Source organism: Chironomus tepperi, unplaced genomic scaffold (assembly GCF_022539635.2).
Source record: "Chironomus tepperi strain 1889 unplaced genomic scaffold, CSIRO-AGI_Ctep_v1 contig_335, whole genome shotgun sequence".
Taxonomy (NCBI): domain Eukaryota; kingdom Metazoa; phylum Arthropoda; class Insecta; order Diptera; family Chironomidae; genus Chironomus; species Chironomus tepperi.
In genome coordinates this window covers 652220-675151 of record NW_027226457.1, presented here as the reverse complement: position 1 = coordinate 675151, position 22932 = coordinate 652220, and the positions used below count along the sequence as shown (strand labels likewise).

At 31.3% G+C, this 22932-nt stretch overlaps 2 protein-coding genes across 6 annotated transcripts in view; both read right to left on the bottom strand.

Moving 5' to 3' along the window:
- The window catches only part of LOC139093185 (uncharacterized), an 80764-nt gene extending 67513 nt beyond the window's left edge, over window positions 1-13251 (bottom strand). For 2 of the 3 annotated variants that reach the window (XM_070643798.1, XM_070643800.1), the window contains exons 1-2: window positions 12127-13251; window positions 10862-11279 (exon numbers count right to left, since the gene is read on the bottom strand). The gene's annotated coding sequence lies outside the window, so the exon portion shown is untranslated. The remainder of the gene's footprint in view (window positions 1-10861; window positions 11280-12126) is intronic. The other variant, XM_070643799.1, reaches the window with a different exon arrangement.
- A 175-nt stretch (window positions 13252-13426) lies between these two features.
- LOC139093190 (glutathione S-transferase 1-like) lies at window positions 13427-20071 on the bottom strand. 3 transcript variants are annotated; one of them, XM_070643806.1, is made up of 6 exons: window positions 19968-20071; window positions 17017-17140; window positions 16840-16957; window positions 16485-16621; window positions 14113-14280; window positions 13437-14034 (listed from the first exon to the last, which is right to left on the bottom strand). In XM_070643806.1, exons 2-6 carry the CDS (start codon window positions 17104-17106, stop codon window positions 13888-13890), a joined length of 660 nt encoding a protein of 219 aa, XP_070499907.1. In that variant the 5' UTR covers window positions 17107-17140; window positions 19968-20071; the 3' UTR covers window positions 13437-13887. The 3 variants fall into 3 exon arrangements, with proteins under 3 accessions (XP_070499910.1, XP_070499907.1, XP_070499908.1); XM_070643807.1 differs by having other exon boundaries at window positions 17017-17115; XM_070643809.1 differs by lacking the exon at window positions 19968-20071 and having other exon boundaries at window positions 13427-14034; window positions 17017-17109.
- Between the last annotated feature and the right edge of the window lie 2861 nt (window positions 20072-22932).

Sequence of the window (22932 nt, the reverse complement as noted above, 5' to 3'; positions counted from 1 at the left end):
TCTTAAAAAAACCCAATACATAAAAATTTTGCTCATAAAAATATGAAAAATTGTTAGTTACATAAAGAATATTGTAGATGAACATGTAACGACCAAGCGAGGATGGAGAATTATCCCTTTTGTTTTATATTTTATTGCATTTTTTCCCCGTTCTCTTGGCTTGTTCTAACAAACTCAACGTTCCGTGGAAAATTAATCTCCTCTCGCTTTTTTATATTCCTTCACCACATTCACATTTTTTGAGTTAAATTGTTTGCTGCCGTTTTTTTGTGAGCTTTTGTAGTTAAATGGATGTGGATATCGATATAATCTTTTTTGGAAGCTGACTTAGTTAGTTAGTGTGCTTAATGGATTGTCGAATAACAGTAAAATTGAGATGAAATTTCAAAAATTGAGTTTTTGTATTATGAGATGAATTGAGTTATTGCTGAAACAAATGGAGATTGATCAGAGATTTTAGTACTTTTGGGAAAATGAATTCTGCTAGTTTACTTGCTTGCTACATAGCTTTCTATCTACTACTAGAATTTGTATTAAACTCAATAGTATATCAAACGAAACGATTCTTTGTGCTTAAGAGAACAGAAGTTATACGACAAAAGGAACCTCAAAATTTCCAGTCCTCATCCAAACTGCCAGCGCTTCATTCTAAGAACCTCTCTCTTCAGTATCCGGTACAAGCTCATTTTTTCGTATTTTTTATCATGAAATTTCCTTTCTAGAACAACAAAAATGAAAATGAATTGAAATGACGAAGGAAATGAAGAGCGAAAAAAATGTACGGAAGAGGTAAAATGTCGGTACATGAACATTGTAATCGCAAAGTACATAAAATGATTACGGTAATGTTCCCAAATGTGAAATCATTTTCACCTCACTCGATACTTGTTTTCTGGATAAAAAAAGCTTGGGTTTTAGAACTGAACGCCGTCAAGCATGACGTACCAAAAAATTATAAATAATTGATGTTGAATTGAAGCTCATTCGAGCATAAGCGATTGAAATAAATTTCGAAAGTAAGCGGAAAATATGAAAATTTTCTTCTTTTTTCCCCATTTTTCCTTATTCCAGTTAATGTAAAAGTTATAAATTATTTTAAATCTTTTATATGTCATTAGATAAGGGAAAAAGAATGGATGGAACATAAATCGATGAATTATTGAAATTATTTAGTCTTCCTACACATAGCAAAAGAAAAAAAAGATATTGCAATTTCCTTCAAGGCTAAAGAAATCAAATGTTATAAAAAAGGGTTTATTAGATTTGAATGAAAATGGAATTGGAATTCCAAAATAAATCATTTTTATATGCAAATATTATGTATATATAGTCAAATCATGCATTATTTATTGACTCAAAATGGACTGTTGGATTTTGCATGTTGTTGAATATTTTGTTGTCGGATAGTTTTATATTGCTAAGGTTGGAGTCTATTTTGGATTGTCTTTATGTGATATGGATTTGGGATAATTTTCAGGGTAATTTCATTAAATGACTTTGTGGTTTAGAAAACAGCTATGATGTAGGAGTTATATTGTTGCTTCCTTCACCTACACAACTTGGTTTTTGTTGAGTCACAACACAATCATATTAAGTTCATTTGATTTTAAAGGAACCTTGAGGTTATTTTTGAAAAATTTTGTTATTCAGTGTTGAAGCTGTGGTATGAGGAGAAGTACTTACAAAATTATATTTCTCTAGCCATTATCAGACATACAGGAATTTCTTAATAATTTACATCCATCAGGACATCTCCAAGTTCAACAGTTCCTTACAATAAACAAATATTTCCTTAAAATACCAGCAATATTAAATTTCAATACACCTCAACTTATCATCCCTACAAAAAAATTATATAATCCTCAACAACAATCACAAATACAACTCAGGACAATATCCATTCAACAGCTCTATAGACGATGTTATTCAACAAAGACTCACTTTTGCTCTTATTTCGTTCCCACCGCGGCACACCGTGATAAAATTTTTTCTAATAAAATGAAAAACATTTTCCTCTTTTCCTCTACCTTCGTGCATACTTTTTCACCCTCCATTAAGTCCGGAAATATGAAAAGAGCCATGATCACTATTTAATATCATTCCTTTCTGGCATTTCAGCCGCTTTTCAACATTGAAGGAAAACTAGATGCCGTCATTTAAAGCAAGATGTCGCAGGAAGGAAATTAGCATAAATATGGTGTGAAATAATCCGAAAAAATTACGAACAATGAGGAGAATGTAACGAGTCAAAATAAAAAAGTCAGATGAAGTGAAGGAGAAAATTGTTGGGAAGAAATTGAAAATTGTTGGATGAAGTTTAATAGGCCAAGTGACAATTTTCTTTATTATGAACTAAAGCAGATGGTTATGTTAATGGTGCCAGGTAAGTACTCGTAAATTTCAATTATATTTTTAATGCTTGAATGATCCATAATGAATTAAAATTTGATTGGATTTGAATTGGGGATAAATAGGTTGATTTGGGTTTTTGGAATTGATTCAATTTGAAGTGATAATGAATTGGTGATCTAAATCTAAAAAATGTATCCACGTCTCTTATACAGTCAATTAATGAAGCACAGTCTTTTTCAATAATTTTATGCTTTACAAAGCATATGGTTGAAGCTCTTGTAACCAGATCGGGCTAATTGTGCAACGAGATTTAATTTACCATGTCCTTGGATCTGGATCGTTTAAGCAAGTATGCTTGTCTACATATATCGCAGCAAATTAAATTAAGACCTTCTCTCTCTGATTTAACTGTCTCTATGCTTTTTAACTTTATGAGAATGAACTCTGGATTCTATCCAATTTTATAAAAATTCTTTCAATTTTACAACAAGATATTCATATGCAGAACTATACAGAATAGAATTGTCTAACAAACGAGCCAAATCTATTCTTAACAGTTTCCTTGAACTGACTATTCAATAACTCAAGAATAAATATAGGAAATCAATTTATCTATCCAGCTTTAAAATGATCTCTCGTGTATATCGAGGGAATAGAAACGAGCGAGCATTGGGAAGTTATGACGATGAAAAATTATGACATGACAAGGAATATGGAAGAAGTTTTTCATATTTTTTTAATTTTCTTCTTTTTTCGCCGTTTGAGACATTAGATAAGAGTCAAGCAAGCATTTGCTTTAGTTCAGAAAAAAAGTTTTATTTATCTTTCTACAATTTTTTTCCTGCTTCAAGCTTAAAGTATATGTCATAAATATGATTTAAGTTTTCTTAATATCATTTAATGTTGTGCTACTTGTGTGTATGAACATGCATGAGTAAGATATATATTATTTTGTGGTATATACAATGACGAAGAATTTACAAATAATCCCCTTGGTAAACTTTCATGTTTGGTATAAGAAAGTAATGTAACTCTTACATGAATGGATGCCAGATAAGTGAAAAGAAGAAGAAAATCGTTACTGCGTATTTGAGCTTAAAGAGGACTTAGTTTTCATTCGGGTAAGTTGATGATGTGTCGCTGCATATTAAATATTGTTTGTGAATAAATCTCATATTACTATTAATATGCTTTAATATGTTGAACTCAGGAGCATTAAGCATATTCAAAGTGGGAGGATATTTAATTAGGAACAGTGGCATGGGTATAGACAGGTAAATTTTTTGAGGGGGTGGGGGTTGTGGTTTGGAGTTTTCGCGTAAAATCCCCACAAATTGAAATTTGTTTTTTCAAAAGAGGGGCATTGACCCCAAATCTTGTTGTCACCTCTGATGAGCAACGAACTTTCCAATCCATGCACAATCATAAACATGCATAAATTCCTTCTTCAATCATAATTTAAGAAGATTTTATTTCCATATAAAATTCTGCAATCTAATGAAAAGTAGAGGAAAACTGAAATTAAATTAAATTAAAAAACTTTTTCCCACTCATCTTAAGCAAGCACACTCGCATTCTACATTGAAAGTGCATAAAAGCTTACAAGTTCTCCCAAGTGGAAATAAAATGTGAAAAAAAATAAACTTTCAATAGTTCCCTCTGTATGCTCATATATCACATGTAATAAAGCATTTTGCACTTCATTGAAAAGTTTCCATCCACATACATACCATCCTATATCAAGTCTGAATGAGGTTCCAATGTGAATTTGGTTCATCTCAAGACAATTTTTCTCACAGTTAGAAAAGTGTTGGTGGGTGGGTGGTTGTGTTCTGCCTGTGTGATAAGAAGAGTTTCTGCCATTTCAATGATGCTCAAAGCGCAATTTCACATACTGCAAACTATAATAATGGATTAACTCGTTTGCTCTTCTGTTATAAATGTTCCTTTTATGCTTATGCTGTTGTGCAGATATAACACATGTTTATTTAAAACAAATTATAACCAACCGAGTATATAAAAAAACTTTGCTTCCTCTAGCAATTTTTTTAATGTTTCTTCATTTCAGACTTGCTTATGCTGTCATGTACGATGAATAAAGCAGAAAGATAATGACAATAAAGGAAGCTGTGAATGAATTTGAGCGCATATTTTATGCATTACTAATTGAAAAAATGAGAAAATGATAGACAATATGATACTCGGCATAAAGAGAAAGTTTAAGTATTTAAGTAAATTTTGTTACGAAGAGAATGTTTTGAGTAATTTTACTTTGTGAACAGCATGGCATTAAATAAAGTTTTTTTTGCAGTATGATATTTCTTCAAAAAGGCTCGTCTCTCTTTGCTTTGTGAGATTATTTATGTTGTCATTATGCTATTAATATGTAGAGATGTTTAGGTGTGTGATGCACATTCATATATTACGAAAGTGTCTGACTCTTGTACGTATTCAATTAGGACTTAGCCTAGATACGCAAGCCTGCGATTTTCAGATGTATTTTATAATTCATCCAAAGCTACATGCCACCAGTTCAAAGCCTATATTGACTATAATTCAACTTTAAATATTGAACATGTTCAAGAAATCAAAGTCTTCAATAAAAGTCTCATAAAATTACACAAAAAAAAGCTATAAGTCAACATTAATGATAGATAAGATAAAAATCAACAAAACATAAAACATTCCCTCCAGCAATACCTCCGTTTCCTGATAACTTTCAAAACAGAAGGAAAATAAAAACTCAAACAGCAAAATGATGCGCATTTTCTTTGTCAAGTCATATATACACAACGAGCTGTATATTTTCGTACAAATATAATAAAACTTTTTCTTAAGAAGTTTATTTAATTCACTGCGATCTTAATCTTCAAAAACAAATCTTTACTGTTGAAAGTTTACATTTTATTGAGGTTTTTTTCGTCTTTCCGCTCTTTTGCCATTTTACGATAAACTAACAACAAGATACACATTTGGTGAGAGATAAGAATAAGAAGAAGGGAAGAGACACGAGATAAGTGAATGATAAAAAAGCGAACATCGACGTAAATCCCATAAAAGCTCATAAGAATTATTTATTTTGTGATGATTTTATTAAGGATTGGAAACTTTTTTGGGATGTTGTGGAATGCAAGCTCGTTGAGTTGGAAGGGTGATTCGCATCCCTAGTTGTATCAACCCCAATTCCCCACAAAAATACCCTAATCATTCCAGTATCCCACCCCAGCATCTGATAGTTCTTCGTTTATTTTTAAGGAAATGTTCGCTTGCTCTTTTCTTCAGCTCCATAAATAATATCGTGATACAGTTACTCACTCACTTACTTATCATCATATAGCATGTGTATGGTTAAGTATCATGAAGAAGAAAGACGAAAGTTTATCAATATATGGAAATTATTCATACGTCTTTGAGATACATACACATATGTGGATATGTATATTCTAGTATTGAGTCTTCGACAGAAAAGAAATGACGGAAATTCTCCTCGTTTATCATGAATCACATTCATATTTTGATAGAAAATATTATTCTTTACGTATACATATTTATTCTCTCATTTATTCTTTCGGTGGGTATAATTTAGCATAATGTGACATTTTTATCAGGCTCTAGAAAAATTACTCGGGAAAGATGATGATGATGGAAAGAAAAGAAAAGGAGAATGGATGTACATTTGAAAATACCATCACGTAATAGTCGTCAAGAAAAAGATTTCCTTTCCTTTCATTCGCTTTTTTGATGAGAAATTGCGCAAGATAAATTCCTTTTTTTTCGCAAGTTTCGTTTGATGAATAAGGCTTTGGTTGTTGGCTGAATTTGAGGCATGTGAGTGGTTTCAGTTGAGATTTGAGAAGGTAGAGACAGCGAGATGCACCAATAAATTACTCTGCATTAACAGTAAACTAAGTAACTTCAAGTCTGGAACAGCGCTTTAGTGAAAAGTCAACTTAAAAATAATCCTCAACTATCAAACTTTTAAAGCTCTTCAGCTTACAATTCCATGAGAAGTAAAAAATCAACAACCTCATTATGTCATGCTCTTCATTCCTTAATACTTAAAACATAGTTGCACGAGATTCGCCACATCTTTACTTACTACTTACACAATCCTTAAAACACTTGACAGACAAACAGCTTCATCCATCACGCCATCAAACTGCGCCAACACTTTAACAAGCATACTTAAACAACAAACTTATTCCATTTCTTTACAGCTCTATTGCGAAAATGATGACGATGATGATGTTGCTGTTGAAATTCATTGAGGTCATTAGTAAGGAGTATTATTGCTGTATAACATTCTTGTTGTATAAAAGACAAATAAAGCATGAAAAAGCTTAAAAACCATTGAAAGTCATAGAAATAAAGTTTATGAAGAAATAATTCACACAAAAAGTAATTATTGCATCATTACTTTATCTCCATAAATATTTTGCTTCATCTTACATCCCTTCCGTTATCAAGCCATAAGCGAAAGAACTTTCTGAAAAGAAAAAAAGGCACGGCAAACCATAAAAAACAACGAAAAGTTTTTCATGGTTTTTATTTCGAGCAGAAAGTAGCAAAAAAGTAGTAGGAAAAGTTTTAGTTTGAGGGATTTATTTTGTAGCGCAATTTTGGTCGTGTGAAATGCTTTTATGGACTTTGGAACGGGAAACTTGCTGATAAATGCTTTGGAATTATTAAGACTGTCGTAAATTTTTGAAGCGCTTTTGAATGCCAAAGTCAATTGCATGAAACATAAATCATGGCTTCCTGATAATCAAGCTACCTTCTAAGAAAAAAGACAAAGTATTAAGTAACAGCAATCGACATCTGAAATTAATTGTCCCCTCAGAAGATGCCAAAAGTAGCTTTTCTCTTTCCTTCTTCTGTGAAATTTTGACAGAACTAAGAAGAAATTCTTCAATAATTTTTATGATTTTTTCAATTGAAACTTTTTCGGTTCAATCCTTTTCTTGTGGATCATTTTTCTTTTGAATTTTAACATAAAACTTTTTCAGTTCTTTTTATTCCCGATGATTATGGCAGAAAAATTGGGGTGATTGGCGTTAAAAGTTTGAAGGTCCGATATTATACTTCTGGGAAGCTCAGGCTTTCCTTTTTGACACTTAATCAATCGATCCCTTCGTTTAAATAATTTATTCAAATGATCACACAGCTATTAGTAAATTTAATTACATGGACAATCCATATTGAATATTATTTGCATAATTACATGTAAATGAAGTTCATTCATGCACTTATCAATTATTTATCGGTATTGTAAATGAAATTGATCGGATTTTAATTGAAATAAAAATGTTTTTAAAGTGGGTTAAAATTAAATATTGAAAAAGTAATTAAATTGAATTTAAATTAATTTTATATATTAAACTCCACATTTGTTCTTTTAGCTTGAATTAAAGCTCGTTAGACCACGTCAACAGATTTTCTCGGAAAAACCTCTCATATGTACATATAAATAATCCATGCGTCAATCCACAAAAATTAAATTTTGATAAAATATCCGTAACAATTTTGGGAATATTCAGATAAATAATATATCAATGAACACAATAAAGCATTTCCGAAAAATGTTATCAAATCATAAACAATGGAATCAATAAAAACAATACATCAAAATCAACAAAATATAAAAATTAACCTAACACAATTAAAAATTGATCAACCGTGAATGTATATCTGTAAAAATAATCCTATTGATGCGGATTCCAATAGTTATTGAAAATTGTTCATCTGAATTACAAATCGGATAGCCCAGAGAAACAATTTGTAGTGATTGAGGTGCATTTGGTTTGATAAACAATGAAATAATAGTCCAATATGAAAATATGCGGCTTTTATTGGAATTACAATCAATTTATTATATGATACTAATCGTGTGATTATTGAATTTGGATAGATTGTTGCTAGAGGGATTATAATTCAAAATGATAACTGACGGTCAGCTTTGTGAGCACTTTAAAGAGTGAATTTTAAGGACATAACCACTCAGGTCATTGCCCATTTAATCTAATCAACCAAATCATCCTTAAAAATCAAATTTTTTGACCACTCATGCCTTAAGAAATCAATCAATTTATTAATGATTCAGAAATAAGTTTCGATTGCAACTAATTATCATCCATTAACAGCTAAATTGAAGTAACAAGACATTTTCGTGTGTATTTTGTTTGTTCAGTATAAATCGAATTCTCTAGAGGAACTCAATTAACTTTGAGTTGGGTCCTTTTCTAACACATTTATTTATTGGATCACTCTCATATTTCATCAGTCCATCAAAGTTTCTTGTTTCCTTTTGTTAAGTTTTCTTGCTTTTTTCTTCGTTTTTGTTATTCTTTCTTGCGACATTCGCTCATTCACAATTGAAGAATGTCGAAATTTATATGTACATGATGATGTATCTCTTTATTATTTGATATGATGCGATATTGTGATGCTTAAGTGTGCCAATGGGATAGTTTTTGGGAAAATATAAACTAAACTTGCTAGGATACTATTCGACGGGTACCCATCCAGAAGGGGGTTTGACCTAAATTAGACTCTGCCACATGCTATGAAGAAATCACAACAAATTCCCACAATATCCGTTACATTTTCCATCGGCACATACCACAACAACATAAAACTTTATGAATTGAAAAATTAGCCGAACACAAAATTTTGTCAGCTTTAAGTGGCCTGTCGTTCGATTTTCATCCTCAATTCATTTCTATTCAATGAGAGGTGAAAAATGACACAAACTTTTCTTTTTGTGTTCATCCTTTGTTCCTCACATTTCCTTCAATCTTGGTAATATTTTGTCAGATTGTTGACAGTCGTGTTAGATTGAAATAAATTGAGATTTTTGAACTTTGACATGAGTGAGTTTATTTGATGGACGTAAACAAGTTTTTGAGTGGGGAGCAATTGATATTTTTGATGGGTGTTTTGATTTATTTGTGACTTTTAAGGACTTTAAATCTCATGAATCTGATATGAATTTACTCAATTGCTATATAGTCAGTGTAAAATCTAATAAGAAGAGTTGAGTATTGTTGGTTTAGATACGAATCGCAAAGATTTTAAAGCTCTTATCCTTTAAATACTGCAAAACCATTCTAAAGTCCTAGAAATTCCCACAATCAATCAACTCTTCATAAAATCTCCCCTCAAATTCTGGCAAAATCATTCCATCAACATATCCCTCGTTTACTTCATTCCTCATTCATTTCCATCAATATTATTCATCTCACACATAAGGTGATCTCAACGGAAAAAAGAAATAACGTCGTGACACAATGAAGGAATAAAAGAGCGTGAGACGTAGAGTACATGCACGAAGAAGATACGGTAACTTAATAAATACGAGATGAGGAAGAAAAAGGAAGTAAAAGAAACTGAATAGAAAGAGAAAAAATTCCCAAGCTTTTTTATTCTCTTTTATGTGCACGCAGTAGTATGAAAAATTGTCTTCAAGCCAGAAAAGAAATCTTTCATGGAAAAATGAAGGAAAGGAAAAAAAATGAAGAAATAAGAAATATTTGTCATTCCAATCATTTCACCATATACATAGCATAAAAGAAGGAAGTAAAGCTCCTCTATATGTGGCTGACTATGCATGATCCATAAATTAAAAGCTTTGTTCTTTTTTCTGTACTGGATTTAGTATGGAAAATGTTTGGTTTTGTATTCAGTTTGGATGATGATGGAACGACATAACGATGCTGGTCATGAATCGTGGTTTTTGCTGCTTGACTTTTTGAATTAATGAATGTGATAGCTTCTGTACGATCTTAATTGAGGGTCATTAGGTTTTACATGAAGCCATTTGTCATATTTATTCATCAAAATCTAGTCAAATCTTTTGACAAGAGCTTTGACCAGCCCTAAGCTAAGAACAATAGCTTTAAATTTTCCAATTTTTGAAAAATTCACAACAAATCCTAAAATTATTCATTCTGATACTAATATGACAAAACCTCGAGATTGTAACTCAAAGTCAATCCACTTATTCAAATCCCCTTTAGCAATTACGTAAAACATCAGATTTAATCATGTTTAGGACGCCCATAAAAACTTTGTTGTAAAAACACTTACAATTAATTGAGTAAATAAAGTTTGAGCCTGAATAAATAATTGAATCTCCATAAATAATTAAGAATTGAGTATCATGAAATTTAGATGCTGATTTTTTTACCATCAGCACTACTTTTGTAGGAGGTTTACACAGAAAATGATGAGTTGAGAATTTGATGGGTAAAAGTTTATTTTTGCCGAATTTTCTAGTGCTCGAATTCATTCATCTGAGCAATATACCCATCATTCCTTGATATGTAGCTCCAAAACCCACAAACACACCCATAAGTTATCTCAAATAATTTTCCTACTTGACATTTTTCTTTCGTTCTCTTTCTTAGTCTCATGACTGTTGTCATCATTGTGATGATTATGTATGCATAAATGTACGTATATGGCTTTAAGCCCTTAACTGCATGATGGAATTGCAAATCAGATTAAATACCTTCATGTCAGAAATGACTGTTGTTTTAATTCCTCTCCTATTTCTGCTGCTGCTGCTTCTGCCTTCACTTTTTAATATTTATAGCACGCACCTTTTTAATATATTCATCAATTTTCCACTTCTTTAATTTTTAGCCCCTTTTATCATCATCACTAACAAAATTTTCGCCTTTTTTCACTTCTCACGCCTCTCCAATCTGATAGCTTTCCGACAAGCAGCTTTTTTTATTAAATTCAATTTGTTTTGCTCACGGAGAATTTTTTTATGGTTTACAATTTTTTCTTCTCCTTCACTAAACAGTATCAGATTATTTTTTTATGGACACAATAAACTTATTTTTTACTCTTCCTTACTTTTCTGTTTATCGAATCTACACTTATGATTTCTTGTTGATTTTCTATTATGTATCAAATTTTCACTGTAAGAAAAATTATATTTTTGAGTGTTGAAATTTTTTGTTGATGTCGTGGAATTTATTTTGTGGAAGGTGAGGATATGACGTGTGAAAATGATTGACTTTGTTGTCTGAAAATAAAATTTGTTTTGCTTCTTGGGGGACTTTAAATAGAATTTTGGGGTCTTTTGTTGAGCAAGTGTCTATTTTATTTAAATATATTTAAGTATTCTGTCTGGTTTAGTTAATTATTCTCAGAATTCGGAATCGACACACTTTATCGAATCTACTTCGAGCTCTAACTATTATTTTCTTGAATGCTCATTTTGTGATAGTAAAACCAGACTAGAGTCGACTCGACTTTATAAAAAATTAAATCTGGTAAAATTCTAGAGAATAATTTAAAATAAAAACCAAATTTCCCAAAAATCTGCACGTGTAAATTCAAAATCTAATTTTATTGTTAGAAACGATGCACTTGAACCACTTTTTATAGATTCATCGACCCTTCTGGGTAATTTTTGAGGAAAGAAAATATTTTATTTCAAAGAATTCAGGTTCAAAATTTTACTAACAAAATATAAAATGCTTTGTTTTTGATTTTTTGAGATTAATTTAAAGCTATCAAGATTCAAAAATAGTCAAATTCAGTTCAAGACAGACATTACATTTTTAGAATTATTGCAACTCTAGAATTTGAAAAATTGATTTTTTTAAATTGAAAATTCAAGATTTTCTCAATCTTAATAAAAGCTTTAAGAAGCACTTCTAATTTCATTTCGTCAATATTTCCACCAAATTTAAACCAAAAATAATCTGCAATAAATTCCAATTCCACAAAACAACATGACACACCAAAAAATTTTCTTACTCAATTTTTCCACATTTTTTTTTTCACAATCCAAAGTGCCTTTCAATCTTCATAAATTACTCTTAGCATCATCACAAAAAATGTTGTATGTTATTGATGAGATTAATTCTCTTTCATCTTTTCCGTCATTCAATTAATCCACTTTTAATTCACAAAATGACTTGAAATATTTTTTCATATATTTTTTTTACAATAATCCAATTTGAAGTGCAAAACTTCTCGCTTAAAATTTATTATTTTTTTATGTTTCACAAAAAAATATTGCCGAATATTTCACCGCAAGAACAAGCGACAGACGTCTTAAAAGTTCGACAGCCAGACAAGTACTAAAGTAACGTTCATTAATATTTTTTGATTTAAATAAATATTGAGGTACAATACAGAAGATGTTGGGAAGCATGACAAATTTTTCGATGTTTTCAACATAATTTACAAGATGCGCATGTGCGACATGTATATCAACAGCTATACGTTCTCAATAGGTTAGAAGAGAGCAGAACGAAAAAACATCGAAATTGAATTTTATGAATGAACAGGAATTTTTAGTACATCCTTGATACTCCTTTCATTGTTATGTTTACTATCATGATGAGAGCATCATTGAAATTCCTCATCATATTCTTAATCACAATGCAAATGATAGCAAGTCATTAGACGAGAGCGTTTGAATGCAAATTTTTTTTAACTCCATGTCCTTGTTAACCATGATGATAATTTATTATTTTGATTGAATGCTTGATTGTTGTTATCACAAAAAGCGTGTTTTATTGTACTTTTTGGGGTCATTCACGTGTGGTGACAGTGCAAAGAAGAATAAGGTAATTTTACATCCAAAATAATGGAGATAAAATTAAAAGTTTGGTGTGAACATGATAAAGATCAGCATGGAGTTGAAAAAGGGTATTTATGTTGATAAGTCTGTAATACCCGAGTGGAGAGATTTGTATAGATCTATAGTGAATAGATTTCTATTGGACTGGTTGTACGCAGAGTTCTAAGAACGACAAATAACAATAAGACGACATTGGTCTTTCTTAGAATTCAACATAAAGCTCCTCAAATAAAAACTATCAAATCACTAGAACAGGCAAAGAATATGCTTCATTGGTACAGAAATAGTCCTACGGTACCTAAAAGCGGTCTCTTTGCCTGTTAGATCTAATCCTGAATTGTGTTGCTTATGAAGCAATTAGCAATGTTGTGTGGACTAAAGAAGCTCACCTCTTTCTCATAAAGCTAACTTAGTCCCTGGAAGTCAAAGCAAAAATAATTCCCACCATTATACATCATTAGTGATCCACCCCACAACCTGTAAAGGAATGAAGGATTTTTATGTGGTTTCAAATTAATTTACATTTTTTTCTCATTTTTTTCTGTGAGTTGAATATTTCACATTCACTGTGTGATGTTTATTCTCCTTTGAGATTCAAAATTGATTTTCATGGTGATTACAAAGCAAAAGCGGCTTTTTATATCAAGCGTATCTGGATGAATAAGTTTATGTGTTTAGCGTGTTAATAATTTTGAATGCGTAGCTTCCGGTGACATGATGTAAATTTTTTTGAATAATAATTCGAAAAGTTTATCCTGATTAGGAGTGACGCTAGGTGGGGATGAAAAGTTAGTAATTGAAATTAAGGCTTAGTCACTGTTTTGGACTATAAATTCTTAATTTTGGTCTCTGATTCTAGTTAAATTCAATTTTTGAACCCCTGATATCCATCAATGCAGACACGCTGTTCACATTTTTAATTTAATTTTTTAAAATTTGTCATCCAACAAAGCTCTGACTCTATCGCCAAATAATTTTGCTCCCTCATCATTCTCCTTAAAAGCTTTGACATCCGTCGTGCATAGCTCATACCATCTCTTCAGATTTCGATAGTTATGTAATGAAGCTCCAATGTGCTGTAAATAAAATGACATGAGATAATATTATTAATCTTTTTGTCAATAAAAATTTCAACGTCAACAAAAAAAAATTACAATGATTGATGACACAGATGCGAGTATTGAAAGATCAGCAATTGTCATGTTGTCTCCACAAAACCATTTGCGACCTTCTAGGAAGTTTTCCATCAAAATAAATGCGTCGTGAATATGATTACGCTTCTCATCTGCAATGTTCTTTTCGCCTAGGTATAGAGCTGGATACTGAAAGTAGATTAAAGGTAGTCTTTGTATGTAGTACATAAGTGCTAAAATCTGTTTTAAATAGATTAGCATTAGCATCCCAATTCATATTTCTAAACATATTCTATAGTATTTTCTACTAAACTTCCATCAGAGTTCAGTCTAAGAACTTCCTTGAATAAACATTTCCGGTTTCCCTTTCACTTACAATCACACATAAAATCAAGTTGTAAGAAATTTTAATAGCATTTCATGATTTTTATGACGAAAGCCATTAAAGTTTCACCGAACAATAAAAATAGAAAGACTTAAAATCTTTCTAAGCTATAAAAATAACGACAATTTATAAATATTTCACATCCTCTACCCTCTTTTTCCATACTTCCCACAAATAAGTCAATATCGTTGCTCTCAAAAGTTCATGGCGTGTAACATTTTGAACATGAAACAATTTTAAATGAAAGCAAGTTAAAGTGATGGGAAAAATACCATCACAGCGCATCTCACATGTTGAAACAATAAAAGTCTTAAAATGACTCAACAATGATGTGAAATTGACACGTCATTTTATTCTGTGTTGACATCCTTTTACATGAGCTTTTTTTTAAATTCTGAGAAAATGTTCAATACAGAAGAAAGAAGGAAGAGAGTTCAAGGTTCGGGTTATTGGGGATGACAGTGACTTCCTCAACAGGACAACAATTGTTAAACTGCAGTAGTTACTGTGTCGTTGAACATAATATACAGCATAGCTTGTAAAACACGAAGAATCTATGTATTATGGTTAAGAATTATAACTTAATCCCTAAGATAGGTTCCCTCAGACATTCTTCTGTCTTTATCCCCTACACAAACAGATCTGTTCCTAAAAATAACACAACCAACATTGATGCTCGTGAATTGAAATCGTGAATGTAAAAAAGAGCTTTTTTATCGATTTTCTTTTCTCGTCTCGATCATAATTGAATTCGATGTGAGAAAGAAATAAAAACGGGTTTGGGGAAAGTGAGAGGAAAAAAGAATAAGAGATGAAATGAAATTAAAAGAGTTGCAGAAACTTTTGCGAGTTTGTTAGTTTCACATTTACAGTAAACATTCAGTTGACTCATGATTTCCCTAACGGACTTCTTTTTTTGTTCTCTTTACAGCTTCCATGCGATTTGATTTTAATCTATGTGGATGTTGAGTATATAGAAGATGAAGGTCGAGTAAGTGATTCAAACCGAACTACACAAATTATTCATGGCACTCAAGTGGTTGCCGTAAAAATTGCCACTTTAATGTCTGTTCCTAGATTCGGAGGATTGAACAACTTTAATGTGTCCTAGATTCTCAATACAAGTAAGAATCTCTATACACCTCAGAAGTTCACAATCTCCTTTCATCTCAAATTCAATTTCTGCCTGACTTTCATTTTTGTACAATACAGAATTTCCTTATTACGCTACAAGCCAACAGTTGGCAGAGAATCTAATTAAAACTCTTCAAACTAAAGAATGATTGCATAGCCACGTGCTTAGAATATCTGTTTGTTATTTTCTTTCGTCTCAAATTTCAAGCAATTAAAGCTCAGTAAAAATAAATGTGAAAGAAATATAAGAAGGGAAAATAGTTTCAGCTTTATTATAGTTTGCACTAGATGTGAACACTGAAATCATAGAAATAATAAAAGCTTAATGTTCTGATACTGAGAAGAATAACTTTACATATTACAATTTCCCATCTAGTCATGCAATTGATTTTTTCTTTTGTATAAAAATTGAATTCATTCTTTTAAAATGCATTTGGCAAAGGAAATCGACATTCAATAATGATTTTATGATCATTTGAGTTCGAAGATGACTAATCCCATAACTTATACTCACAAAAGTTATGTCAATTGTTGGCAACAAGTTTGATTCTAATTGTGAATAAAGCATATAATTGAGACTGTTTAAGTTTCAATGACTGCTATTGAAATTCCCTCGGTAGTATAGAGTGTAAAAGTCACATTATATGCAGCTTTTTAATCAGTTGCATCTCCAAGGTTTTCATATCACTAGCAGTTTAACATCGACTTATAAAGTTTATGATACTAAAAGTTCCATTTTTCTATATAAAAATACTATTATTGAAACTACAATCGGTTGCAATACTATATGATGTGATTGTCTTACTCCCCGACACGATTTGACATTTTCATACAATTATTGTGTCAAAGAGTATACTGCACAATGAGTACTTACAGCAATAGCACGAATTCTCGGATATAAAGTGCCAGCATCAAAATAGAGACGTTGGTTAACAAGAGCACGTTCTGCTGGATCCGATGGATATAATGGACTATTTGGTGCTCTCGTTTCAACCAAGTACTGTGCAATTGCTGTGAATTAAAGAAATATAAAGGAAGAATTTAATGTTTAGAGAATATAATGTTTTGTATTTTTGTGGAGGTTTGGATGCAAGGGACGAAAAGGTGTATATAATGGTATTTGGATACTTTAGTATTCAGATTCTTCTGGAGTTTTCTCTATCAACCTTACGTCCTCGAAATATCCTTCTTCTTTGGAATTAAACCTTAAACAATTCACAAGAAATTACCTCTTGACTCCCACAAATAAAAGCCGTTGTCATCAATGGTTGGAACGCAATGTTGTGGATTAATTCTTAAAAACTCAGGCGACAACTGCTCTTTTTGGAAGAGATTCACTTCCTTAATCTATTCAAATAAAATAAGAGATAAAGTCATAATAAATATTTATTTTGACCTTGACTTACCTCTACTTCCAAGTCGAGATTACGAATAGCTAGCAATGCGACACGTGACGGTGCGGATGGTGGAAAATGATATAAGATCAGTGGCGCCATGTTATTTCACTGGAAGTAGACGGATGAACAAGAACTAGGGTTTCTGGAAGCGGTTTTCCAAAAACCGCAAAACCGCACTTTTTGAGCTTAAAATGCGGTTTTTAAAAAACCGCGGTTTTGAATGAAAAGACCGCAGTTTTAGAATTTTGTATGGAAAAAATTCATTTAAATCCACAAAATGTGAATTTTTTGAAGATAAAATCGAAAATTAATAGAAATTTTCTATTAACTTGAAAACAGGACTAAAATCTTGCAAAATTTTAAGAAAAACTTTAATTTTAAAAGTTTTTACAATAAATAATTTTTTTGAATATTTTATCAACCAATTTGGAACTGAATCTAAATAAAATCGAGGAAAATAGAAAGATTTAATACTTTTATGCATAAAACTCCAAATTTAAATTTTTTCAAAAAATTTCATACATTTGTATGAAAATTGAAAACTGCAAAAAACCGCAAAACCGCGGTTTTTGAAATTCTGAAAAACCGCAAAACCGCGGTTTTGGAAAAACGCGGTTTTTCAGAAACCCTAACAAGAACTGATAAGCATTGGGAGAACAATAAAAAAGAAGAAAAAATTATCATAAATTAAATTTATCGCTCGGCAATCAATGAGAGGAAAAATTTGTAAAAAGTTCATGGACTAAGATTTCCCAAAAGGCTTTTTTTCGCTTCTGAGTCCGAATAAAAAGAATTTCACGCTTAAATCATTAAAATGGGTGAACAAATTTTCTTTATTCAATCATTTTTCTGTCCTTAATTTAGGGAAATGGAATGTAAACTTGTGAAGTTGTGACCGGCTTGATTTGTGATTTATTTTGTTTGAATTAATGTGAATTTGTTTGGTTTCTGTGGTGTGTTTTTGATAATCAATTCTGACATCGTCGCACAATGCATTTAATGAAGTTATGTAACATCAGATAATAAGCCATGGACCATAAGTCTGAATGAAAACCTTTCTTATGAGTAGCTATGAAAACATATGAATAAGACGATTAGGTTAGAGACCCATGGCGTCTTGCTTGGCGAAGATTCGTCACTAGTATCAATTATTGTAAGATTCTTCTATAAGGATATCCTAAAATCGGTGACACAATTGCTTACAAATCAATTAAAAACAGAAATGCGCTTAAATAACTCCTAAAATGCTCAAAAAAATCTTTAAATTAACTCCTCCTTATTTCCCATTTTATGATGGTAATTTGATTATTTTAATTATCAGCATTTCTTCTGCTTCACAAAAAAGATGAACGTGAACGAAAAAAATATTTTCTTATTTCTCGTTTCGAATAATTTTTCAGATTTTTCATCTTGATTAGCATGCTAATAGGAAAGCTAAAGTTCAAGATTAAGAAGAATGAAAAAAAAAGTTAATTGGCCTTTAAATAATCGCTTCTTCAGATGAGAAAGCACAAATTAAAAATTATTAATGGCTGTACTTTTGGCTACAAAGCATAATATGAGGAAAACTCATGGACGATAAGAACAGGAAAACATTTCCTGAAGCATTCTTTGTGTATAAAAGGAGATTTCCTTCTGCTAGACTGGATATTATGCAAATTTTTACGTATTTTTGTTTTCTCATGAACGGCTGGAATTTTCCTGTTTTGGAACTGAACATAATAATTTTCGTACGTTGTTATTGAGAGCCGTAATGGTAATTGCAAGTGTTTTGATGAAAGTATAGCTTGAATAGAATAATAATAATGTAAATTTGTTGACCTGCAATTTAGAAAATTTGTATCTCGGAAGCCAAATTTAATGTAATGAAATTTTGTACTTAGAAATTCGCAAATAACAAATTGCAAAACATTTATGTACCCAAAACAAATTTCTACCTTAAAAACGTGTAGGATATATTTACAATTTTGAATTTTTGTCCCTTGCACTTAAGTAAACCTAATACCATGACAGGAAATTGGCACGTGGAAGCCAGCGAAGAACCAGCTTCAGGTGCATTCTATGAGAGGTCAGGGATCACAATTGATTTGTACGACCATCGAATTAAGTAAGAAAGCAATACCATGACATATAATGGCTCTCAAGACGGACATTCAAATTTGCATATCTTGAGTTTGTTACGATCTGGAGCTCGATTCCGTCTAGATCTCGAGAATTTGTCAAAGTCAGTAGACCGCTAACCCTCCATGTACAATAAAAAGCAGAAAATATTCAAGCATAAAGGCCAGATGGGAACTAATCTAAAATATTGCACTTCAATTGCGATGTGATGAAAGACAATGTGACGAAAGGTCGATTGAAGTGCACAAAAAGTTCATCAATAAGAAAACTTAATCTCTCACAAAAAAAATCAAGACTTAATAAACAAGCCTGTAAAAGAATTTTTCTCATTAACGGTGAATAAACACACCTATGTGTAGCACTCTATACTTTTTAATTTGTTTTGCTTTCACCGTCCCAAAACATCACTACAGTCAAAAAAATATTTTCATTCTCTTTCGAGAGAATACTTGCCGGCATTTGATATAGAGAGCCAGTGAGAAAATAAACAAGAGATTATGTAAAAGTAACTCGAGCGCATTTTTAAGAGCGACCGATCGATAATAAAATTAAGAATTCATAAAAGAAGAAATTCAATCAATACAAGTCTTCTAGGTCAAGTATGATGAAACTTTAATAAAGACTTGATTCTCTTCTGAGAATTTTAATGAGAGCTATACAATCTGTATGCATGTAGAGACAGACAAAATGAATATTTTTAACTCAAATGCAACAGAATGCAAATGTTACAAAATGAGCAACTTTTTTTTCTAAAAATAATTAAATTTCCGACTTTTTCTTACAAATTTCTTTAGACTTAATACCGTCCATAAGAATCTTATTTACAATATTCTACTTACAATTAGCAAGTTTTAATTAAAAATTGGGATACACGATAAACAATTTGTAAAAACAAAAAAAAGTCTTAATTAATGTCCAACAGTGACGAAAATACAATTTCAACTGAACAAAAAAGTAAGTATTCAACAATAATACAGCGACGCTTAATTCTCTTTATTTTTTGTTTCTCTCTCATTTCCTACTTCTTCTTTAGATGATATCGAGCTCGTATTGTGGCTGTATGTGCGTTACATGTAATAGAATGAAATCCGATATTCTTTATAAATCATTCATGCCACAACATTCGCTCACATGTACTTTTAGCTATTTTTTGATGTGCTTTCAATGTACGTATAGCTAAATGTGAATATACAATGCGAAACTTCAAGCAAATCAATCATCATGAATGATTCTAATAATCATGCTGAATATTGCTTATCACAGGGATGTTTTGGGAACTTTGTAATGTATTTTGACTTTGTTGTGACTTTCTTGTTCCCAGTATTCATACAACTGCTAAGCAGTTGATCAACAAATTTGATTTTCTAGTAATTCAGGATTATAGCACCTTATAATCTCACATGAAAATTAATTTTCTAAATTATACTTCATCCCCAGACTCCATCTCTACCATTAAAAGTCAAACATCATATTTCGCTTTTTCTATTTGCACAAACAACCATAAATTTAATGGTTAGAGCTGCTAAGTAAATCCTGACATCAAACATTAACACAACTCAAACAAAATTTAAATCAATTGGATTTAGGAAAAGAGAAGAAAATAATCCAAAGCACGTATAAGCTTCGAGAAAAGATCTTGATTTTTATCTTGCTCTTTTCATATTTTGCTGTCTATTTTTGCGTGACTGATTCATGAATAAATCAATCACTGACCGAAAGTTAAATTATTCATACACTTGTTTGATTGTTAGAATGCATAAACATCCCGTTTATTGGAAGTAGAAAGAAAATTCTCATGTGAGCAAGTGCTGGTGGATTTCAGAGTTAGACTCGAATTTGTTCTGTTAGTTTTGACTTACTGATAAGGTGTGGAGAGTGAAAATTGACTGATTCTTTGCCCGAGTTATGGTTGGTAGTTCGGACAATATGCCAAGAGAGCACATAGGTAACTTAAAAACTAAGAAGAGATAGAGATAGAGATAGTTTTCCACATAGCTTTTCGAATTGGTGAAAGACAGAGCCATCTTCATGCGACATCTATGGTTGATCATGGATGTCAACTGATCTGTCAGAGAACAACATCATCACCATTTCCAAAGCTTAACTTTGACCAACCCTGAAAGCTTTTCATATCATTTTGCGAGAAAAAAGAAAAACAGCGCAAACAATCTCACATCGGACGTTCACAAGGTTATAAAATATTGAAAATAATTATACGTGTATACAGGTGTTCTATTTATTCATTGAACTGCTATTATTGCTATCACCATTCGTCAGCATGTGGTGAATTTGATGAGATTGTGAGTCATTTAAGATTCATGGAGAAAATTAGTTTTTTAGTACTTGTAAGAAGTGGAGTTTTATGAAGCTTTTTTATAGGCACGTCTTGGCAATCAAAATCGATATATTCAGACTGAATGTGTCGCGTGGACTCATGTTTGCTGATGCGTCTTTGATGATTACGCAAAATCTTCCAAGTTTATAAATTTCCGCAAAATCCTATTAAGTGTATTAAAGCTGCTGAGCAGTAAACAAAATCACATCGCAAAACGGAAAAACAAATTTCCTCGTGCCCAAATGAAAAATTGAATTATGAAAAATTATTTTTCCTTCTCAAAATAATTTATTTCTCCGATAGTCAACAGATATATAGGAACTTACAATGGGATACAATTAAGACAAAATTGTTCTCTTTATCCCCTATTGTCATTGAATGTTAGTACGATCCAGTGTTATAAAACTGTAGAAACGACGATGGACTGCTATGACTATAATAAAATAAAATATTTTAAGTAAATATTTTTTTTGTTCTCCCACAGAAAAAACGGAAGCCAGCTGAGAAGCAGCGGAAACTTTTATATGAGCGATGCTGTTCAACTCAATTTATTGAAACTTTTTCTCTCATTTTTTCCCATTGTATCATAGATACGATAATTCGAAAAATTATGAGGCTTTAAGCAAGTGAAGTTGGATGTGGGAAGCAGGAACAGTTTTTAGTAAGAAATATGAAGAGTGGCTTAAAATTCTCATATATCTGAATTTCAGCATTGAAGTTAAGCATTGAAAATTCTGTTTAAAACTGAGTTATTCAGTCATTAGTTCAATTCGAAAGAGGAGCTTTAAAGCTTTTTTAAAGCAAGTCTTAACATTTATTTATATACCCCAATCCATTTCCTCTCGTCTAGGCTATTATGGATGGAAATAATTGATAGAAATTTTTCACTTTAATGCTGTATTTTGCTGAGAATAATAAGCAGCACATGCTTCATGGCCTTTCATAAGAACAAAAGATAGAGAATTTTTGCCAACAAAGCAACAATGGAAAGCTCTTTAATTAAGTTGTGACTGAAATATTTTTCCATAGAATGCTTGTAAAACTTTTTTAAGGGATTTAGGAGATTTTTTTTCCTATAGAAGAAATAAGTACTTCCGAGCATTTAAGTGGATGCTTTCATGAGTGAATATTCAACCACTTGTAAAACAAGAAGACTTTAATTTAATGACAATTTTCCCATTCACTAGCCTGTATATATATGTTTGGTTGAAATAATACTGAATGAGCTTTTTGAAAAAAAGAGGAAAAAATCATTTAGATTTAAGAGGTGTAGGATGTCCTAGAGGCTCAACTTCTTGCACTTGTCTCTTCCGAATGGGAAAAGATTTTATTCTGAACAATAAAAACCAGTACAGATATAAGAATTACATTCCATTTTTATCTCTTTTCGTTATCTTGCCTATTTGCATCGCCGCCTATAAATCATTCAACATTCAAGATTGGAATTCAAATAAAAGATGAGTATATAT